Raw genomic sequence first — 18,571 nt, forward strand, 5'->3', positions numbered from 1 at the left:
TCCGTTTGTAGCGGCAATGAAAAGACAGCGTGCCATTTCCAATTTGAGCAAAACATAAGGAAAGATTACTTTAGCGGTAATAACTATCGAGGCACAGTACTAGCATAATTCCATTGTTAGAAGAGATCACACGGACTCTGTTGGAAAGATGTCTTTGGTTTGTGCAAGTAAGTGAAGTTGGATTCATTGATGTGACGGAGGAAGTATAGGTTAGCTAGGCACCAAGCTAATGCTACATGCTAATGTAGCTAACGCTAACGGCCATGCAGTGCCGTCTTCTACTTATGATAGTCGATCTGTCCGGTGTGTGGTTGTTTTATTGTCGGTATTGTGTGATCTTTAAGCTGTAACTTCTTTGTATCTAGTCTCCAACGAGGTGCCGGAGCACCCGTGCGTCTCCCCGGTGTCCAGCCAAGTGTTTGAGCGGAGGCTGATCGAGAAGTACATCGCAGAGAATGGGACCGACCCGATGAACGGACAGCCCCTGTCGGAGGAGCAGCTCGTAGATATCAAAGGTACGACTACTGCGAGCAGCTTGAGATCTACACCACGGTGCCAGTTTATTAGTTAATGTTACACCTAGCTCAAACTAATGCAGTTTAATAGCGCTCAGTGTAACAGAGCGCTATTCAACTGCATTGCTAAATAGCACCCAAAACGAATGAATGAACACTACTCTAAAGCAGCGTCAACCAGACCAAAGGTTACAGCCTTCATGAAACTGCATTAATCACAGCAACGTGTACCTGATAAAGTGGCAACTGAGTGTTTTAATAAGTGATATTGTTGGTAATATTTGTAGCCAATCTTGTAAAATTGATGAACAATGCAGCAACTAATGATTATCTTCATTATCGGTTAATCTAGGTATTGTTTTCTCAATAAAACCTTTTATAGAATGTCAGAAAATAATGAGACGTGTTGAGTCAATGTTTTAAGGCCTAACATGGATTAGTAATATAGTTTGTTTCATCCAACAAATGTAGGAAATCTTTGATATTTTTAATTATTTATTAATTAACATATTAATTTGATAGTTTTCAATTGACCCATTGTTTGATTGACCTATTGTTTTAGTTGTAGCGATGTTTTAACACATATTTGTGCAAATATTAGATGTTGTACTTAAGTATAAATCTCTAATTGTAGAGTACCGTATGAGTTATCATATCCTACAGCAAGTGTTACTGAAAAATTACAGTAAATGTACAGTAAAAATGAGACTACTTGTTCTAAATATGAGCAACTTTTCTGTGTGTTAGTGTCCCATCCTATTAGACCAAAGGCTCCATCGGCAACCAGCATTCCTGCCATTCTCAAGTCCCTTCAAGATGAGTGGGTAAGTGTTGTTAACCGTGAGGAGAAATCCACAACTAAACACCTTCGTACTGTAAACTGTACCCAGAGCGTCTGTTTTGACTCAACAGGTGACTTTTTCTTTCCATGCCATTTTTAACCCACATTCTTACTGGTAATAAACCTGAAGTGAAGCAGAATGTACCAATCATTTCAATGACAGTAGGAATATTGATTTCAGACAATGAGAAGAGTTCCATCCTCCCGTTTCCCTTTCTGTTCGTAGGATGCGGTTATGCTTCACAGCTTCACCCTGCGGCAACAGCTGCAGACTACTCGCCAAGAACTGTCCCACGCGCTTTACCAACATGATGCCGCCTGCAGAGTCATCGCTCGACTCACCAAAGAGGTCACTGCTGCGAGAGAAGGTGGGTCGACGGTCTGTGTGTTTTCTATTGTAGGACATGGCTCCACTTGTAAAGCACAAAGAACTGCTTTTAAACAATCACCAAGTCTGTCCAGAACCTGTCCCGCAAATACAAGAGCTCATAGATTATATCGTGAAAGCATTTTTCTCTAGTGGGGTCTATTTTCTATTTACAGCTCTTGCCACACTCAAACCCCAGGCTGGATTGGTTGCCCCTCAGGCAGTCCCCGCCTCCCAGCCAGCTGCAGTGGTGAGTGATTGATATTAGTTCCAGTCGATAAAGATACTGAACATAAATCTTTGTCAAAATCCTTCATCCTTCCATACTTGCTCCTGACAATCTGTTGCTGCCCTCTGTGTCTCAGGGTGCTGGCGGAGAGCCCATGGAGATTAGTGAACAGGTGGGGATGACCCCGGAGATCATCCAAAAGGTAAGTTGTTCTTTTTTTTAATCTACATAAATCTTTATTTGTCTATAAGGTCTAAGATGTGTTTCAATATGCCTGTTTTCTGTTTGCAGCTTCAAGACAAGGCTACTATCCTCACCACAGAGAGAAAGAAGGTATTGTGTTGCTCTTTTATTTAGCTTATTTGTGCCCATTTCTCCTTTTAATACCTCAATGTTGTGTAAAGTTAATCTAGCACAAGTTTATAACTGTTGTGGTGTAATATGCACTAATTTCCACTGCTTTGATGCGTTTCTCCAGAGAGGAAAAACTGTCCCCGAGGAGCTCGTTAGATCTGAGGATCTCAGCAAATACCGCCAAGTGGCCTCTCACGCTGTAAGTTTGGATTTCTATCTGTTTTTTAATATGAATTACATTTTTTCTTTTTAATCAAAGGGCTGTTTTATTTACTTGATGAGCATGGTGTCAACAACATATCTCTTTGATGCCTTCAGGGTCTTCATAGTGCCAGTGTCCCTGGTATTCTGGCTCTGGATCTGTGTCCCTCAGACACCAACAAAGTTCTCACCGGTACGTGGATTTCATCCAATTTTCTTTTTGTGATTTGTTAACCCACTACAAGTCATTTGAAGACTTAATTTGATATCGATCCTCTCGTGTTCTACAGGTGGAGCTGATAAGAACGTGGTGGTGTTTGACAAGAGCGAAGAACAGATTGTGGCAACACTCAAGGGTCACACCAAGAAGGTTACCTCTGTCATCTACCATCCATCCCAGGTAACGCTTCAAACATCCACCAGTCGCATCTTTCTCCAACAAACACATTCTGTTGAGTTGTTGTTGTTCTTACTCATTGGTGTTTCTTTTCCATCCTTGCTCCCCCTCTAGTCGGTGGTGTTCTCTGCATCTCCAGACAGCACCATCCGTGTGTGGTCCGTCGCCGGAGGAAACTGTGTCCAGGTGGTGCGTGCCCACGAGGGAGGCGTCACCGGACTCTCCCTACATGCTACTGGAGACTACCTGCTCAGCTCCTCTGAGGATCAGGTGTGTGTGCCGACAGACCTCAAGTTACTGAAATACAAGTGACATCTTCACTGGTTTAACCACATTGGTATCTTTTCCTCACTGTTCTGCAGTACTGGGCCTTTTCTGATATCGAGACCGGTCGAGTCCTCACCAAAGTTACTGATGAAAGTGCTGGCTGTGGTAAGTGCCTCAACGTAAATGTGGCAGTGTGGATAGGAGGCCTCCTGTTCCAGGTGGTAATGTTTCTGTCTGCCCCCTACAGCTCTCACCTGTGCCCAGTTCCACCCTGATGGTCTCATCTTTGGCACTGGGACGGCCGATTCCCAAATCAAGATCTGGGATCTGAAAGAGCGCACCAACGTGGCCAACTTCCCCGGCCACTCTGGCCCCGTCACCTCCATTGCTTTCTCTGAGAACGGATACTATCTGGCTACAGGTTAGAACCACTGGGCATTCTTACTGATGATCAAGTGTTCTACGTTGGGTTGCAAAGTTGCAGAAACATTTGGGAACACCAACAAGTTCCTCACATTAACTTGTATACTGATCTACAAAATGTAAAAGTCTCCTAGCAGCTTGTTTTTGGGCTGTGGAACTATATATTCAATAGTTTGCTAACGTAATGGTCTGGTGCTGTGCTCCAGGGGCCCAGGATAGCTCCCTGAAACTGTGGGATCTGAGGAAACTGAAGAACTTCAAGACCATCACTCTGGACAACAACTATGAGGTAAGAAAGTGCAAACAAAATTAAATTGGAAGTACGAGCTTAGAAAGCTTGATCGCATCCATCCTCAGAAATAATCAAGCATTTTTAACCCTGAGTTTGATCTTGTCTTGGCCGCCATTCCTATTTTTCTCTAGACTCTCATTTCTCCGTTCCTCTGAATCTCATTCCTTTGTGTTTTTATTTCTGTTTCAGGTGAAATCCCTCGTGTTTGACCAGAGTGGAACCTACCTGGCTGTTGGAGGGTCTGACATCCGTGTCTACATCTGCAAACAGTGGTCCGAGGTCCTCAACTTCACAAGTGAGTGGAAAAAAGAATCATTTTGAATGTTCATGCAGCATGCATGTCATATGGTGTTCGCTCTGAGGAAGTAGCCGTTTCTTAACCCTGCTTCTGCCTTTCTAATTGTAGACCATACAGGATTGGTGACTGGAGTGGCCTTTGGAGAGAACGCTCAGTTCCTGACCTCTGCAGGAATGGACAGAAGTCTCAAATTTTACAGTTTGTAGAAAATTATAAATTCAGGATGAAGAGAGGACAACTTATTGGTCCCTTGGTCTCAACAGTCACTATTCTGGACACAGACCTGTAATTCTTAGAAAAAGAAGAGAGAGAGAAAAAAAAATCACTGCTAACTTTGCTTCCTTAGTGTGTTAGTCCTCGTGTCCAGGAATGAGACCACATGCCATTGTCTGCTCTATGAAACCACAGCAGCATGGTTAGGATGACGTGTCTGTTGGCATTGTAAGTCTGGCATGTAAATGATGTGAAATGAGATGCAAAGCCAGTAAAATGTTGTCTGATTTGCCACCAATTATGACTTTACTGTAGTGTTTTCTTTTGTGTGTATGTGGAGGGGGCGTCTAAAGTTGCTTGTAATACAACTCCCAAAGTGTCGTGGTACACTGTTGGGGACAATAATTGGTGTGACAACAACCTGGTTCCCTTATTAATGTAGACATTCTTCATTGAAGTATCTTTAGGGTAAAATGAAAAAATACAACAAAGCGGAAAATGAGCAGGTGTGACATTCATGTTCCGCTGAAATATTTAGTCTTGTTTAACCTCTCTTCAGTTTCATTTCCCGTTTTCATTTGTTCCTTTTAAACGTTTGTCATTTTCAATTGTATATTTTTCATTACTTGCTATTTTACCTGTTGCAACTCTGCCCTTTTACAATAAAATAAAATATCTTTTGTATTGCCATTCATCTGTGTGTCGGATCAAGACAAAGGGCACTGTTGGATCCTTTACATGCATCTGAATAAATTCACTTTGCCTTCATTTACAGCCATTTGAACAGGTCTCACTAATTAACGATGCTCAGTCAGTGCATATTAGTCCACAGCTGCCTTGTATTTTATTTGCTGTCCATTGTTTTATGATAAAGACAAACCACTTGTGTGCTTGCTTATAGTTGTGTCACCTGAAAGTTTTAGTTTCACTGCAACATGATGCGCAGTTTGACACAAACAGGCTGTTTTTCACATGAACAAGATGTAAAGTTTCTGTGCTCACCTTGTTTATTCGAAGTACGTTTAGGATTTTGAGACATCACTGGTTTAGATCCCAAGCTTGGTTCAGTAAGCCACTAACACAAGTTGAATGTGGGAACTTGAAGCAGCTGTATCTTACGTTTGACTTTTCAGTGAAGTAGAAAACCTCATGTGCCCAGTTGGTTAAAGCTTTCAAATGAAATACATTTGTTTTCATATTTTGACTATTTTACACGGGAGAATGAGTAAATGTATGAATCAATCACGAAGCGATTTAACCTTTTCATGTGAAAAAACAAACCCAGTCAAGCATTTTTAGGAGGTAATATCAAGTAATCTGGAGCGTATTCTTCCACCAATTATGTTAGTATTTTAATTTATAATTTAAAGGACGTTCTCGACCTTGCAAGCGTCCGTTAGGAATGAGTGACTGATCAGGAAATTACAATGTTACTATAATTAACTTGACACGTTAGTTTAATTAGTCATGTCATTAAGACCAAACCAAACGACCCCATCATGCATGATACATTAGATCTCAGCGTGACAGAAGAATATAATTCAACATCTCGCTGACGTCAGACGGTAAACTTGACTAATGGTCCACGTCTCGATCCGGAGCCCTCGTGGCCAAAATGAGAGACGAACGCCGAACTGTCACGTGAGCCCGGCAGTAACGTGACTTCCACAAACGGGAAGTGCGAGAAGAACAGACCGATAACTTCTAGTAAACACGTCTGGTCTCGCGCTGTGTACACAGCCACCGGTCAATCCGTCGGTACGGGGCTGGACAGCCTGAAACACAGCGGATCTGAGAGTCCAGCGGGGGTCTAACAGGCAGACAGGTGAGAGGACGTCCTGCGTCTTTTTGTGCTCATTTACAGCTGTTTTTATTCTTCTTGTCTGTCCACAGAGAACGCACCGCCGCTATTATCATATGACAGAAATCAAAACCTTGTGCTACCTTTCGATTCCGTCACGGGATTCCCGTCGTCAATCACGAGTTTTCATTTGACGTTTGTTTAAAGTTACGTCTTTTGTTCGATTTCCATTATTTTTAAGACTTGTGTCATTAACATGAGACATTCAAATGAGACTTATTGTCCCATTTATGATTATTATGAAGAACAATGTAGACGGCGACTTATTACTCGTTTTAAGGAAACGCCAAAAGTTTCTTTGGAAATATTTTGTCTTTGTAGGCCTATACCGTTACTTTACTGTATGTGTGTGAACTAATACAGTCTGACACAGCTGCCCTGCAAAAACTAGTAGTAATGCAACTTCATGGTCATTTTGGAGGCTGTAGTTTTTGGTGCTGCTTTGGTATTTTATCCACCACATTTATATCAACAAAGTCCGTCTATGCACAACACAATGCAACTCAACAAGCACCGCAAACAGCAGCCTCCAAAAAGACCACACAGTTGAATCAACACCTCTCTGAAACAGGCCCATCAAAATCTGAACACCTAACCTTCATAAAGGTTTATTGCAGATATTTTGTATCAGAATACATTCCTTTTAGCTTGGTTTATTTTATTAACTGGCAACCAAATATATATTTTTATGTAGCAATGTTTTTTTTTGTATATTGAAGAGGGATTTAGCTTGCAACAAAAAAAAAAAATTAGAAACACGTCTGTGCAAAAATGGAAATCCCATCTGATCATCAGTCAGGGTGACTCGATGCTTCCCTTTTCTTCAGTTTCCGCTCATTAACTTCTCCATGGTCACATAGAGGCTTTTATTGTCCAACTGAAAATAAATGCCCCGTGTCAATTACTGCCTCTCTCCTCTATACTTTCTCAATGATATCCCTCGTTCCACTATAAACTGCTGTACTTTGACTACGTTTGACAGTTGTTCTTGGAAAATATTAATTTAGATTTTTTCCCCCGTGCAGGCAGTTATGGGCTCCATGTTTCGCAGCGAGGAGGTGTGCCTGGTGCAGCTCTTCCTTCAGTCAGGCTCGGCCTACAATTGTGTCAGTGAGCTGGGAGAACTGTGCCTGGTTGAATTCAGAGATGTGAGTTATTTAACCTCTTGGTTCATGATCTTGTGGTTAAATGAGCAAAGTCAAATACAAACTAGTCTGCTACGGTTTGGGCCAGAATACTTTTCTATGTGTACCTACTTTGCCCCCTGTGATGCTTATAATGCCTGACGTGCGAGCCACAGATTGTTTTCATGTGTTTTGGCTCCTATTAAAAGCATCTGATGATCATTACTCTCGTGGGGTGAATGTGATTATCTTATGAAGTCACTTTGGAATCTGAGTTTAGATGAGACGGTGAACTGATGGTTGTTTTGAGTCACTGTGAGACATGAATAGCCCTTTTCCTCTCCCCTCTGCCCTGACGCTTTAGTTGAATCCTAACGTGAACGCCTTCCAGAGGAAGTTTGTCGGCGAGGTCAGACGATGTGAGGAACTTGAGAAAACTTTTAGTAAGTATTGGCTCATTGTTCCCCACCTGTATCTTTGTGCATGTTTTTTTTTATGTGTTAATTTTGTTGACCTTCTTTATCTGCCCTTTCAGCCGTCTTGGAGCAGGAGATCAATCGCTCCCTGTCTCCTCCCTTGCAGTGTCCCCTCCCTCCTCCATGCCCGACACCTTTGGCCCCTCAGCCTCGTGAACTCATCACCATAGAGGAGGAGTGCGAGAGGCTGGCCAGAGAGCTCAAAGAGGTGAGCGCTTAAAACAAGGCGGAGGTGATAAATCAAAGCAAAGCCTCTGTTGTCTCATTAGCACAATTTCAAAAGAGGTTGAACTTATTGGCCTGACACATGTTGTTGTTGTTGTTGTTGTGTCTTACTAGGTGTCCAGGAACAGAGACAGCCTCCGGGATCAGCTGACCCAGCTCTGTCAGTACCAAGGAGTCCTGACCAGGACACACACTCTCACAGCCTCACTGGTGGGAAAGAAATTACATTTCTGCAGCAATTCTTGCATCATGTATTACCATTTCTTTTAGATATACGGTAGTTATTGCGCTGGTGTGCGCAAACTGTCTGTAAACTAAAACCACAAACTACTTTCTTTGGCTTCGTCTCTCAGGCACCACCACCTGTACTGGAAAGCCAAGGGCTGTTTGATAACCGCCAAGATATCCACCTCAGGTAGATCTCATTTTCTAAAATGTCCATTATGTGCTGAATGTTTTAATCTACATTCAATGTTTTGAATGTGTCTGCATCGCCTCTCTCTCAGTTTTGTGGCAGGAGTTGTCCATCCTTGGAAGGTCCCTTCGTTTGAACGGTTACTATGGCGGGCATGTCGAGGTTACATCATTGTGGATTTCAGAGAAATGGAGGATCGACTCGAGCATCCTGACACGGTGGGAACTGGGAGACAGGGGGAGGGGATCATGGTTGAGAGATGGACATGAAAGTCTCTGATCATTTGTCACATCTAATGAGTTTTCTTATGGGTGTTTCATCACAGCCGTTTGCTGTCTCTTTGGTTGCAGGGGGAAATGGTACAATGGACGGTGTTTCTCATCTCCTTTTGGGGAGATCAGATTGGACAGAAAGTCAAGAAGATATGTGACTGGTGGGTAAATCTGTGCATCAGTTTGATTTTTTTTTCTTCGTGTAAACGTCCACACTACAGTGCCTGTTGAACCTGTTGATTTCCCCTCCTCACAGCTTCCGCACACAGACGTTTGCGTACCCTGAGAGCACTGCTGAGAGAGAGGAGATTCTCCAGGGACTTCAAGGCAGAATTGAAGATATCAAATCAGTAAGTGCAATGCATGCTTATGAAAGCACAGATCACAGCTTGTTGAACACTGATGCAATCAGCAGCATTTGCTCTCTCTGTTGAAATGTCTGCATCTGTACCGCTTGAAAATATTAGACAGCACAAACATAGCGGTAATGTGGCTTTCCTTCAAAGAAGTGTTATTCAAAGAAGTGTTATTCAGTTATTCTAAAACGCTCTCACGTCCCTGTACTTCAGGTGCTCTGTCAGACCGAGTCCTTCCTGCAGCAGCTGCTGATGCGTGCGGTGGCTGTGCTGCCCCAGTGGAAGGTGCGTGTGCAGAAGTGTAAGGCGGTCCAGATGGTGCTGAATCTCTGCAGCCCCTCTGTCACAGACAAATGCCTGATCGCTGAGGCCTGGTGTCCCGTTGCCAAGCTGCCTGAACTGCAGAGCGCTCTGAGAGAGGGAGGGGTAAGTTGTAGATGAGGGGACTTGACATAGATGAGTAAACCAGCTAATTTCTCACTCTCTTCGCCCTTTTCCCAACTCTCTTCTCCGTCCTCAGAGGAAGAGTGGAAGTGGTGTTGACTCTTTCTACAACCGCCTGCCCTCCTCCACCACTCCACCTACCCTGTTCCCCATCAACTCTTTCACAGCTGGTTTCCAGAACATTGTTGATGCCTACGGAGTGGCCAGCTACCGGGAAGTCAATCCAGGTGCGTCTGCACACCGCTAAAAAAGTTTCTTCATTAATGCTTTGAAAGAAGTATATGATGCTCAAAGGTAAAGCCAAAGAGCGTATTGTAAGTCAAGTCTTTTTCCTCTTATGCCTCTGCAGCGGTGTACACCATCATTACATTCCCCTTCCTGTTTGCTGTGATGTTTGGGGATGTGGGTCATGGTTTACTGATGACTCTGGTGGCCCTCTGGATGGTCCTTGAGGAGAAGGACCCCAAATTGAGGAAAAACAGCAATGAGGTAATTCAGAGGATATACACACACACCTACACACACACACACCTACACACCTACACACACACACACACACACACACACACACAATCATAAGCTCAACACAAGGATAATACTTGTGTGACTGAGTTCAAATCCCATAGCAAGTGCTTATCGAGTTTGTTTTAAAAGTCAACGATTTTAAATAACAGAATGATGGTGTTTTAAAAGAGCTGAAACAGGTTTTCGACCTTGCATATTATACACTGAAATGAAATAGTTGCCCGTGTGTTTCAGATCTGGAGGATGATGTTTGGAGGAAGGTATCTGATTTTGCTGATGGGACTGTTCTCTATCTACACGGGGGCCATTTACAACGAGTGCTTCAGCAGAGGCCTCAGTCCCTTCAACTCAGCGTGGCACGTCGGCCCGATGTTCGAGAAGAACATATGGAAGTGAGGACATTTCATACCTTTTTGTTTTCTCCACGCACGCACACGTTGCTTCTTGTCCATCTTACTTGATTGTATCATTTCTTTCAGTGATTCAGTCATGGCGAAGAACCAGTACTTGTCCATGGATCCGGTTGTGCCTGGTGTTTTCACCACCCCGTATCCATTTGGCATTGACCCGGTATGGCCGTCACACTCATCAGACATTTTATTTCATGCTGTCATCTTGTTTGTCACTGCATCCATCCTCATTCTCTCTGGTTGTGTGTCGTTGTCAGGTCTGGGGGCTGTCCAACAACAAACTGACTTTCCTTAACTCGTACAAGATGAAGATGTCGGTCATCATCGGTGTCATTCACATGACTTTTGGAGTCTGCTTGTCATTCTTCAACTATTGGTATGTAGTGCTTTACTTTTTTGGTACACCTCCATTCTTGATTCTTCCTGACTTGCCTTCACACATACTTGTTTCGCTGCTTTCCCGCTTCATTGTTTGTGTTTTTCCACAGGCACTTCGGCAAGATAGGCAGTGTGTTCTTTGTGCTGATCCCTGAACTGTTCTTCATGGTGTGTCTGTTTGGCTACCTGGTGTTCATGGTGGTCTTCAAGTGGATCGCCTACACTCCTGCCCAGTCCAAAATCGCTCCCAGTATACTTATCCACTTCATAGACATGTTCCTCTTCACAGACAACCCTGAGAACCCAGCGCTCTATGAGGGACAGGTGTGTGGTTTGTTCATTTCCCTAAACTGAGCGTATCATGTTTTACAATTTATCCACCAGCCTTTCTTTAAAAAGTCATAGTTTTTATATTAGAAAGTGCTGGAAACCACTGGTTTCACTTTATTTTGTTAGTACAGTATGAAAATCACCTTGAAGATGCCTGAAACCTGCTAGTTCACAGCGAACATTTCATCTGCTTTTTCTTATGTCAAGGTTATTTATTTGTTCATGGGTTTTGGAGGTGAAATGTATCTTTTTGAAAACTATCTATAATTGGTATAATGATGCAACACAACAGCCAGGCCGCAGCTGTTTTTATGCATACAGTTACCGTGTTTCACTTTTTTTCCAGTGTGTGCCTGTGTCCTCTGGGTTTTATTAACTTGTGACTGTAATGCTGCAGTTTGGCAGATCACTCTGTCAAAGTTTGCCACAAATGCATGGACTTATTAAAACAATCATTGCTTTAACTGCAGTAATAAGCAACAACAATGTAAACGCTGTTCAGTTAAAATGGCAATAATGTGAGTTTGACAATAGAGTATTAATCTTGAGCTAGTTTCAAATCTCTGCAAGTTCAATTTCATATTGTACTATGAACTGATGCCAGTGAACATCTGGAAGATGGAAATAAAAAGCACTCTAACCCTCCAAAAACCGTGGCACGCTTTGGTTTGCATGCTTTCGAAGTAAATGTGCAATCATTTGCAGAAACGCCAGTGTTGTCCTTCAAAATAGCTTGCTAAAGTGAGCACGTGCTCCTTAAAAGCGTAACATACGATCCTGTAACTCTTCATGTGCAGACGGTGGTGCAGAAGGTCCTGGTGGTGCTGGCCCTGTGTGCTGTCCCTGTCCTCCTGTTTGGGAAGCCCGCATACGAATTCATCACATTCAAGAGAAGACGACGTCAAGTAGTGAGTCTGCGTTCGACGGAACTTTAACTCTCATTTTCGAGTCAAATGTATTTTGCTGACGGATTTCTGGTTCTCTGCAACATCAGGAGGAAGACCGACGTCAGCTGTTGGACGATGACGGCTCCATCAACACTCGTCCGGGGGAGGTGGAGGGACGAGCTGCGGAAGAGGTACGAGAGAAGCCTGATTAACGTAATTCACTAAATGGATTAAATCGAGTCAGAGATGTGCTATTGTGATTCTGCAAGTGTTTAATCTGTGCTGTCTGCAGGAGTTCGATGTGGCAGACAGGTTCATGCATCAGGCCATCCACACCATAGAGTACTGCTTGGGCTGCATCTCCAACACCGCCTCTTACCTCCGACTCTGGGCTCTCAGTTTGGCACATGCACGTTAGTGGCACTCGTACTGATAACAAACACAATGTACATACTCTCATGATGCACACGCACGGTCAGACTTCCTCTCTAAAAACAAACGCACTCATACTGTTCTTTTTTCAGCCAGTTATTCATACACACATGATGATTGTCTGACAGTGATTCATTTGTGTCTCCACAGAGCTGTCGGAGGTGTTGTGGGTGATGGTGATGCGTATTGCCCTGAAGTGGGATGGCTATGTGGGATCTGTAGTCCTCTTTGTGGTTTTTGCCTTCTTCGCTTTGTTGACTGTCGCCATCCTGCTAGTTATGGAGGGACTCTCAGCTTTCCTGCACGCGCTCCGGCTGCACTGGTAAGGATAAGAGGGAGGGAAAGACGAAGGGAAAACATTTAAGAAAAAAATACTAATAAGTAGACTGAATATAAGTAAAATATGTGACAGCGTTTTGCTTTTGTCCATGTTTAAGTGGGTTAGTTAGTCAGTTAATCAGTTATGTTATGAAAATACCTTTTTAAAACACAAACAAAAAAACCCGACATAGACAAGTACATAACTTTTATATTCAACATTACGTTGCAAACAAAGACCTTTGTCTCCTGTCCCAAGCTGCCACGAAGATAGAACGCAACTCAATGGTCCAACCAGTAGAACTCATTAGAAATAAAGGAGATTTTACAAAGTACAGCCCTAAAATGAGCAACAATTAAACATGAAATGCACTTCATCTTCACTCTCCCCTAAATCACAAAAGAAAGTCTAAAACTGTCTCTACTTCGAAATCTACTTCGCATAAGGCTCTACACTGAAGTCGTTTGTCATCAGTTAATGTTTGTTCCAAACATATCAACAGACCTTCCCTATAGTTAAGGGGTCCTGTGGTTCATCTCACGCTGCTTATTTGTGATGTATAAGTTGTGCATCTTGCATGCAAAGTTGACTCTGTGACTTAAAGGTGCTTCAGCTCAGTGAGGCTCCAAAATGAAAAGGTTCATCCTTTAGGGTGGATGAATGTGCTCAGTACATTTCATATCTGTCTGCACGTTACATTTGGATATTTCTTGTGTGTAAATGGAAATTTGTACTGATTGTGGTGCTAAAGAAAAATGATAAGGTCACCAAACCATCCATCAAAAATGTTCAGCTTCATGTACCCTGTAGAATACACTGGACGGGATTGTTGATGGGGTGGGTGGATAAAAATGGATTATGTATTGTAGATTGTACTGTTGCATGTTGACTTTGCTTCTCTCTTACAGGGTGGAGTTTCAGAACAAGTTCTACAGTGGAACAGGCTACAAGTTGAGCCCTTTCTCTTTCTCATCGCTGATCAATGCATCAGCTGCTATCTGATCGGCCAAACCATTACTTAGGATTGACAAATGGTCATGTTAATGTTTGGTTAATGTATGTATAATATTGAATACTTGGACTACAACAAATCACATCAGAATGACTTTGTCTCCCCGTCTTAACAATGGTATTCTATTGCCTGTAGGCTGTGACATGGTTTAATTGACTTGCACAATGATCACGACCGTAAAGACTGTTATTTTTTGAATTGATGAACGAGTCCTTATATAATGAATTTCAATTGCATTATATGAAAGGAAAAAATATACTTTTGTATCCCCTTGCAAATTTGTATTTTCACTATTAGTGTTATGTGGTGCTTTCTAATAAGTCAGGAGCTCAAAAAAATATCAATAATTTACACTGTATAAACATGTATTATAGACATCAATTATAAAAATGGAAAGGACTCCAATTATTGAATTTGTTCTGCAGTTTAAGGGAAGGTGTGGTTGTTGAATTGGTGTATAAGTCAGCCCTGTAGCATTCTTCAATTGATGGCAGGGAATTACATGAATGATTTTCATGAGCCAAAGAACCTTTTTCCTCATTGTCATGTCTTCCGAGAACAACACACAACAGGTATTTATTGGTAGTAAAATGTTTTTTTCAGGTGCCTTACAGGGACTGAGGGCTTGTTTATCCTTGAAGTCTTTTGGACTGATGGTAACCTCTATTATCATGCCACTATTTTGAACAAAACTCTGCTTTTCTCTTTTTTTCTGCCGGTTTGCACTGTAAAAATTATCAAATTTGAACTGTAATTAAATATGATTTTCTTGTTTAAGCTTATTGTGGAAGTCCTTCCCTGAACAGGCTACCTTACTGGTTGTGTAGTCACACCGTTTATTGTGTCACTTTGTCTTATTTGTGAAGTTTCCAATGATGGAAGACGTATTAAAATCCTTAAGTATAATGAGTAATACCACAATGTAAAAAATAGGCCATTACAAGTAAAGTCTAGCATTCAAAAGATTACTTAGTTAAGTAAAAGTAGTACTTGTACTATCCACAAAATATACTCTACACATCATAATATTGATTCATTCATTAAGATGTAACAGACATTTTAATGGAGCTGACTTTTTAACTGACAGTTTAACTACCCTATATACAGTTAGAAGGTTCATCTTTTATAATGCATCCTATTCTTAAGGTGAACACATGTTTTGTTGGTAAAACTTCGTAGTTACTGTCAGATAAATGTAATAGTATAATCGTAGGGTAAAAAGTACGACTGAAATGTAGTGAGGTAATGTTACAAGTATGAAATGGAAAGCTACACATACCTCAAGCCTACTTAAGTAAAGTACTTGTTTAATGTACTTTACACCACTGGAAGTTACTGTAGAGTAAATGGGCAGAAATGTTCAGCAAATCGCATGTTTTTATTCTGGATGAAGAAATGTACGCGGAACGTCCGAAGCGCTCGAGATTGTTTCTGTCAGCGCTGCTTCTGAAGTAGCACCAAATAAACCGGATGTTGTGTGAATGTCAAAGATGGCGCTCCACATGTCACGGTGAATTATTATCGAACAGCAAGAGTCAAATACTTCACATGTTTAAGGACATGGTGCACGGTAGCACATTCACTAGACTTTAAGCGGTTATTTGTATGAAGTGAACACAATTGAGGAGAAGATGGCTTCCAGTTTACGGCTGTTGTTCGGACAAATTCGACGTCCAATTGTGGCTACAAATCAAACGGGTAACGTAAAGTTATCTTTACCTTAATGCATCATAATCTCAGCTACTCAACGTTCACGTATCGCTGGGGGTGTGTTTCTCTGTAGCTCTTGTTTTATGGATCCGCTTGTCTGTCCCCCAGCTCGGTGTCTGAGTCAGGCAGCCACTCAGCCAGAGCCCAGCTCGGATGAAAACGAAGCCGTGAACCCGACCTTTGTGAACAGAAACCCCCGCAACTTGGAGCAGCTGGCCCTGGCTGTGAAGGACCGGGGCTGGAAGACGATCTGGCCCCACCGGGAGTTCTACCACAGGTCTGTGTGTATGAATAAAACAAAATAAAAAAACGTTATTCTTTTAAACAGAGGTCCATTGTAAATTGTGCATTATGCAAAATCAAGTGTTTCATTTTCCTGTTTCAAACAAATACTGCTAATTTAATTAAACGGTGACTGTACATATACGGCCTTAATATAACCAGTTAAATCTGACAGATCTTATTTTCAAGGGAGACCGGAGTACTTGAAGAAAAATCCCAATGCCGAAATTCATCTTTACCAGGCATTTAATCCTCCAGATCTAAATTGCCCCGTATCACTGCCGTCCCTCTTACTTCTGTTTTACCGTGTTTGTCTGTCTCGTGTTTTCAGGTTGGAGTTTTCTCGCAGCCAGCATCATGTGACGGCCCACGTGTTCTCCAGCAGCTCTCCTGACCCAGTGCTTTCCTGCTCAACCACGGAGTGGGCGCTGAAGCAGGAGCTGGCTTCCACACGCTGCGTGGCAGCGTGTCAGGCTGTGGGCGAGGTGCTGGCACGTCGATGCCAGCAGGCTGGCATCACCAGGATGGTGTACAGGGCCATTCCCTGGGCGTACCGCTCAGCCGCTGTAAGTACATGCAGCACAAACTGCTGTTAGTAAATGTATTTGTAAGTCTTTTTTCCCCTCAACTTATGTTTTTCTCTTTCACAGGTACAGTCGTTCAGGGCAGCAATGAAAGAGGGAGGAATCACTCTTAGTGAACCCAGAAGAAAATACATTAGTACCTGAATTCATGTGTCATCTATCACATCTGTTGTTATTTTAAAATGTCCTCTGTATCCCTTACTCTCTGCTCTTTTGTGAATTAAGACTGTATTGTTGTTAAGATGACCAACACTACAGTAAATGACGATATAAAAACAAAAGGAGTGATGAAAGTAAGGTTGCTTGTCCCTGTGCTTTGTCTCTTTTAGAAGAAAACAACATCAGGTAATATATGATGGTATGTTGGCACAGTTTAGGCCATCACATTGATTAAGAAACGTACAAACCAATAAAGGTGGTGGATTAAAGCAAAAGGTGTAAAGTGAAGAGTAAAGTGCATTTTTTTAATGTTAATATGTAAAAATATATGCAATTATAATTTACCGCTTTTATACAAAATCTAAATTTTAACTAAAAGTAAAAATTTCAAAATGTATCTCTTACAATGTTTAAACTAGACACTTTAAGCTCTGCTATAAAATATAGTGTTACCACTTTAAAAGGGTTTTATACTGATTTTTTTTAAGTTCTTTGTAGTTTTTATAGTATTCTCTATCTATACTCTACTCATTTACTACAACTTATAAGAAATAGAAAGTAAAAATACGAATTGAATAAGACATAAGCACCATTCCAACTTCCTGTATACTATGACACTTCATGTTGGTTTTTAAAATCCTCTGAGGTCGAAGTCATTTTTGCTATTTTTGCGCGTCAACACTATAAAGCACAATCATGTTATTTACATCTTTTTTTCAGGACAAACTGGGCTATCATAATAAGTGTTACTGTGATGTCACACAAATGTATAAATAGTAATATCGCCATAAAAACAAATATATTGGATATTGGAAATTATGATATTTAATCAAATCACACATACAATAAGACCTTTGGCTTTTTACATGTGTTCTTCTGGGCCTTGGTGATCAGGGGGGGAAATAAACTTTGCAGCCAATGCAGATCAAAAAGGCAAATCATAAGTGCAAAACAACTATGTATATACATATACATATATATATATATATAAACAACTATGTATATACATATGTATATACGTATATATATATATTTATATATATACATATATATATGTATATATATATATGTATATATATATATGTATATATATACGTATATATATGTATATATATATACGTATATACATATATATATATGTATATACATACATATATATGTATATATATATATACATATATATATATATACATATATATATGTATATATATATACATATATATACATATATATATATGTATATATGTATATATATACATATATATATATGTATATATGTATATATATACATATATATATACGTGTATATATATACATATATATATACGTATATATATATACGTATATATATATACGTATATATATACGTATATATATATACGTATATATATACGTATATATATATACGTATATATATACGTATATATATATACGTATATATATACGTATATATATATACGTATATATATGTATATATATATACGTATATATATGTATATATATAAATATATATATATACGTATATACATATATATGTATATACATAGTTGTTTTGCACTTATGATTTGCCTTTTTGATCTGCATTGGCTGCAAAGTTTATTTCCCCCCCTGATCACCAAGGCCCAGAAGAACACATGTAAAAAGCCATGTACATATATATATATGTACATATATATATACGGTATATATATACAGTATATAGAGATTGTTGGATTAATTAGTTTTATAAAATTGTATTACAAAGCTGCTGAAAGGGCTACCATTCGTGCTTTTAGTGCATGTGAGCTCTCCCCACTGGCTATCTGATGTGAACTCTGCGCTCAGATGTCAGTTCATGCTGATAACGACGTGCTGTTGTGAAGGCGTAGCACCCTCCGGTTTTTACAATTATAGTATGACTCGTTTAATACCTTGTCTTTCCTTTGAGATCCAAAAATAGAAGACAAATGAGCTCCTTAAATGGGCTGTAGTGT

At 40.7% G+C, this 18,571-nt stretch overlaps 3 protein-coding genes across 3 annotated transcripts; all 3 read left to right on the forward strand.

The window, feature by feature from the left end:
• Positions 1-5: 5 nt before the first annotated feature.
• Positions 6-5,087, forward strand: prpf19 (pre-mRNA processing factor 19). The gene is made up of 16 exons (XM_079268970.1): positions 6-167; positions 366-515; positions 1,263-1,339; positions 1,583-1,724; positions 1,900-1,973; positions 2,089-2,154; positions 2,244-2,285; positions 2,431-2,505; positions 2,625-2,700; positions 2,798-2,907; positions 3,019-3,174; positions 3,267-3,336; positions 3,419-3,592; positions 3,801-3,883; positions 4,076-4,181; positions 4,293-5,087. The coding sequence occupies exons 1-16, from the start codon at positions 149-151 to the stop codon at positions 4,388-4,390; spliced, it is 1,518 nt and encodes a 505-aa protein (XP_079125096.1). The 5' UTR covers positions 6-148; the 3' UTR covers positions 4,391-5,087.
• Positions 5,088-6,091: 1,004 nt separating this feature from the next.
• tcirg1b (T cell immune regulator 1, ATPase H+ transporting V0 subunit a3b) lies at positions 6,092-14,585 on the forward strand. Its single transcript, XM_079268969.1, has 21 exons — positions 6,092-6,222; positions 7,284-7,406; positions 7,747-7,825; positions 7,918-8,066; positions 8,198-8,293; positions 8,437-8,498; positions 8,590-8,716; positions 8,849-8,931; positions 9,027-9,120; positions 9,340-9,552; positions 9,647-9,797; positions 9,920-10,059; positions 10,330-10,487; positions 10,575-10,665; positions 10,763-10,881; positions 10,994-11,207; positions 12,011-12,121; positions 12,208-12,291; positions 12,393-12,513; positions 12,683-12,854; positions 13,760-14,585. The coding sequence occupies exons 2-21, from the start codon at positions 7,290-7,292 to the stop codon at positions 13,851-13,853; spliced, it is 2,475 nt and encodes an 824-aa protein (XP_079125095.1). The 5' UTR covers positions 6,092-6,222; positions 7,284-7,289; the 3' UTR covers positions 13,854-14,585.
• Positions 14,586-15,344: 759 nt separating this feature from the next.
• On the forward strand, positions 15,345-16,815 carry mrpl18 (mitochondrial ribosomal protein L18). Its single transcript, XM_079268971.1, has 4 exons — positions 15,345-15,561; positions 15,682-15,850; positions 16,187-16,421; positions 16,506-16,815. The coding sequence occupies exons 1-4, from the start codon at positions 15,495-15,497 to the stop codon at positions 16,581-16,583; spliced, it is 549 nt and encodes a 182-aa protein (XP_079125097.1). The 5' UTR covers positions 15,345-15,494; the 3' UTR covers positions 16,584-16,815.
• Positions 16,816-18,571: the final 1,756 nt, after the last annotated feature.

The sequence above is a fragment of the Melanostigma gelatinosum genome (genome assembly GCF_949748355.1).
Source record: "Melanostigma gelatinosum genome assembly, chromosome: 5".
In the NCBI taxonomy this organism is placed as follows: domain Eukaryota; kingdom Metazoa; phylum Chordata; class Actinopteri; order Perciformes; family Zoarcidae; genus Melanostigma; species Melanostigma gelatinosum.

Bases quoted from the DNA above. Each gene is read 5' to 3' on its own strand.
- prpf19 (XM_079268970.1), top strand. The intron at 2,506-2,624 runs GTAAGTTTGGAT...TGATGCCTTCAG, and splicing joins GCCAAGTGGCCTCTCACGCT to GGTCTTCATAGTGCCAGTGT. The intron at 3,175-3,266 runs GTGTGTGTGCCG...ACTGTTCTGCAG, and splicing joins TCAGCTCCTCTGAGGATCAG to TACTGGGCCTTTTCTGATAT.
- mrpl18 (XM_079268971.1), top strand. From the start codon at position 15,495: ATGGCTTCCAGTTTACGGCTGTTGTTCGGACAAATTCGACGTCCAATT. The intron at 15,562-15,681 runs GTAACGTAAAGT...TCTGTCCCCCAG, and splicing joins TGTGGCTACAAATCAAACGG to CTCGGTGTCTGAGTCAGGCA. The intron at 15,851-16,186 runs GTCTGTGTGTAT...TCGTGTTTTCAG, and splicing joins CACCGGGAGTTCTACCACAG to GTTGGAGTTTTCTCGCAGCC.
- tcirg1b (XM_079268969.1), top strand. From the start codon at position 7,290: ATGGGCTCCATGTTTCGCAGCGAGGAGGTGTGCCTGGTGCAGCTCTTC. The intron at 11,208-12,010 runs GTGTGTGGTTTG...CTTCATGTGCAG, and splicing joins CAGCGCTCTATGAGGGACAG to ACGGTGGTGCAGAAGGTCCT. The intron at 12,514-12,682 runs GTTAGTGGCACT...GTGTCTCCACAG, and splicing joins TCTCAGTTTGGCACATGCAC to AGCTGTCGGAGGTGTTGTGG.